Below are 2636 nucleotides of genomic sequence, written 5' to 3' on the forward strand. Positions count from 1 at the left end.
AAAAAGAATTGCAAGGATAAGAACACATGAATCAATTGTAGGGGACTCTGTTGTAGTTCAGTGATCCAGGGGTTTTTCATGTTCAGATATCAAAGTTGAATATTTGCCTCTCAAATCCCATAACCATGGACATGCAAGAAAAATGCAAAAACAGCTAACAAATGGACTACATTTAATATGTGTTAAGTGCTGTTACAAGCACTTAATAATAATTAATCCTACATTATACTCTATTATTATTTATGTTTTGCAAATTGAATCACACTGAAGTTCATAGCTTTAAATGGCAAAGGCAAGATCCAAACTCTAATGTTTTGTCTCCTGAGTATGTTCTCAGGGGCACAGTACTTTAATGCCTCTATAATAATGCTACTGAAGCGGATTGTGATAATTCTGAAAGAAACCAACATACCAGGACAACATATACATGAAGAATGCAAAGGAAAACATACAGTACAAGAAAAATTAAAAAAAGTTTAAAATTTTCTTTTCCTGATTGAAAGTAATATTCCTAAACTAGGAAATTTTTCTCACTTCATTAAATAGGTTTTTTGAAATATTGAATTGGTTCCTCAATTATGTGGATTAATAACATCTCACAAAAATCATCAAAGAAAATATCCATATCTAAGATAGATTAGGAAAGAAAGAGATTAATACTGAGTTTGGTAATATGCTTAAAGTGAAAGCATTAGGAAAATGTTCTATAACAATGATGATATAATTTTGTTTCTCCCAAATTCACTCAAAGAAAGAAGTTACCCAGATGCGAGGCTTCAACAGAACCACTGTGGTTATACAGTTCATCCTGCTGGGTTTCTCCAATCTTGGGGAACTCCAACTGTTCCTGTTCACCATCTTCCTTCTCTTGTACTTAGCAATCCTGGTGGCCAATGTAACCATCATGGCTGTTATCCACTTCAGCCGCACTCTACACATTCCTATGTATGGTTTCCTCTTCATCCTTTCATTTTCTGAATCCTGCTATACTTCTGTCATTATTCCTCAGCTGCTGATCCACCTGCTCTCAGCCACCAAGACTATCTCCTTAATGGCCTGTGCCACCCAGCTCTTCTTCTTCCTTGGCTTTGCCTGTACTAACTGCTTTCTCATTGCTGTGATGGGATATGACCGCTATGTAGCAATTTGTCATCCTCTGAGGTATACACTCATCATGAACAAAAGGCTAGGATTGGGTTTGGTTTATCTGTCAGGAATCACAGGTTTTCTTATTGCTTTGGTGGCTACTAACCTTATCTATGACATGCCTTTTTGTGGTCCCAATAAGATCAATCACTACTTCTGTGACATGGCACCTGTTATCAAATTAGCCTGCACTGACACCCATGTAAAAGAGCTGGCTCTATTCACCCTCAGCATCCTAGTGATCCTGGTGCCTTTTCTGCTAATTTTCATATCCTATGGCTTCATAGTCAACACTATCCTGAAGATTCCCTCAGCAGATGGCAAAAGGAAGGCCTTTGCCACCTGTGCCTCACACCTCACAGTGGTCTTTGTTCACTATGGCTGTGCATCTATTATCTACCTTCGGCCCAAATCTAAGTCTGCTTCAGACAAGGATCAGTTGGTGGCCATGACCTACACTGTGGTTACTCCCCTACTTAATCCTCTTGTCTACAGTCTGAGGAACCAGGAGGTGAAGACTGCACTGAAAAGAGTTATGGGAGTAACTGCAGCTACGAAGATGAGCTAAAAATAAAATTAAAATTAACTAGAAAAGTCACAGACGATATCAAAGGCTTATATCTTTGTCTGACTTTTTAGATACTGCTTGGATAGTGTTGGACAGTGTTTATACCATCCCAGTAGAATGTGCAAGTCAATCTACATGCTGCATTGTCCAATGCCTGAATATAAAAATAAAAAGAAACTTCACACTTGGCCAAATGAGGTGGTAGGTGGTGAAGAAAAGCATGAGAGTTTTTTAAGGAAAGTCACAACCAAAGTGAATATACATCCAAGAATTACTTCCCTGGTTTGATAAGTAAAACGGTTTAAAAAGACTGAGAATGAAGAGGAAGATAGCCTTGAAACAGGGTTGTAAAACATGGTAAACTGTCAATTAAAAGCTGTAACCTCGGACAGAGCTGTGAGGAATTGCCCATTAGAGCCATGCAAAAGTTTGGGACCAAGATGAAAGGCACCATGCAGAGAAAAGCACCCATTCCTGCCTTCCTTTGTCTCCACTTGTAAATAAACTTTCCAAAGCAGGCCTCCCCCGCTGCTCTTATCTAAACCTTAGGTCTCTAACCCACTACTAGCCCTACTTTATGGGAGAGCACATTCCTTGTAACCTGATACCCTGCACTGCCTTTTAAATATCCTGTGAATCCTTTGTTCGGGGCTCAGACACTGGTACACGTCTGGGCCCGCTAGCGTGAAAATTAAAATCTGAGTTCTCCACTCCTCCGAGTGTTGCTTGGTTTCTCCTCTGACAATATTGCCACAACAAGAGCATCTTATCCAAGGCAGAGACATTTTTCTAGGAAAACTACTATGTGCCAGGTCGAATGAAAACAGGAAGTATTCTTAACTTTCTTTTCTTTTCAGGGCGAAGGATCAAATCTAGGGCCTTGTGCATGCTAAGCAAGTACTTTACCATTGAGCTACACCCC

At 39.6% G+C, this 2636-nt stretch overlaps 1 protein-coding gene across 1 annotated transcript; it reads left to right on the plus strand.

Annotated features, from left to right (window-relative positions):
* The first annotated feature begins 766 nt into the window (after positions 1-766).
* On the plus strand, positions 767-1714 carry Or10t2 (olfactory receptor family 10 subfamily T member 2). The gene has a single exon (XM_020151130.1). The coding sequence runs from the start codon at positions 767-769 to the stop codon at positions 1712-1714; it is 948 nt and encodes a 315-aa protein (XP_020006719.1).
* Positions 1715-2636: the final 922 nt, after the last annotated feature.

Source organism: Castor canadensis, chromosome 11 (assembly GCF_047511655.1).
Source record: "Castor canadensis chromosome 11, mCasCan1.hap1v2, whole genome shotgun sequence".
NCBI classification, from domain to species: Eukaryota; Metazoa; Chordata; class Mammalia; order Rodentia; family Castoridae; genus Castor; species Castor canadensis.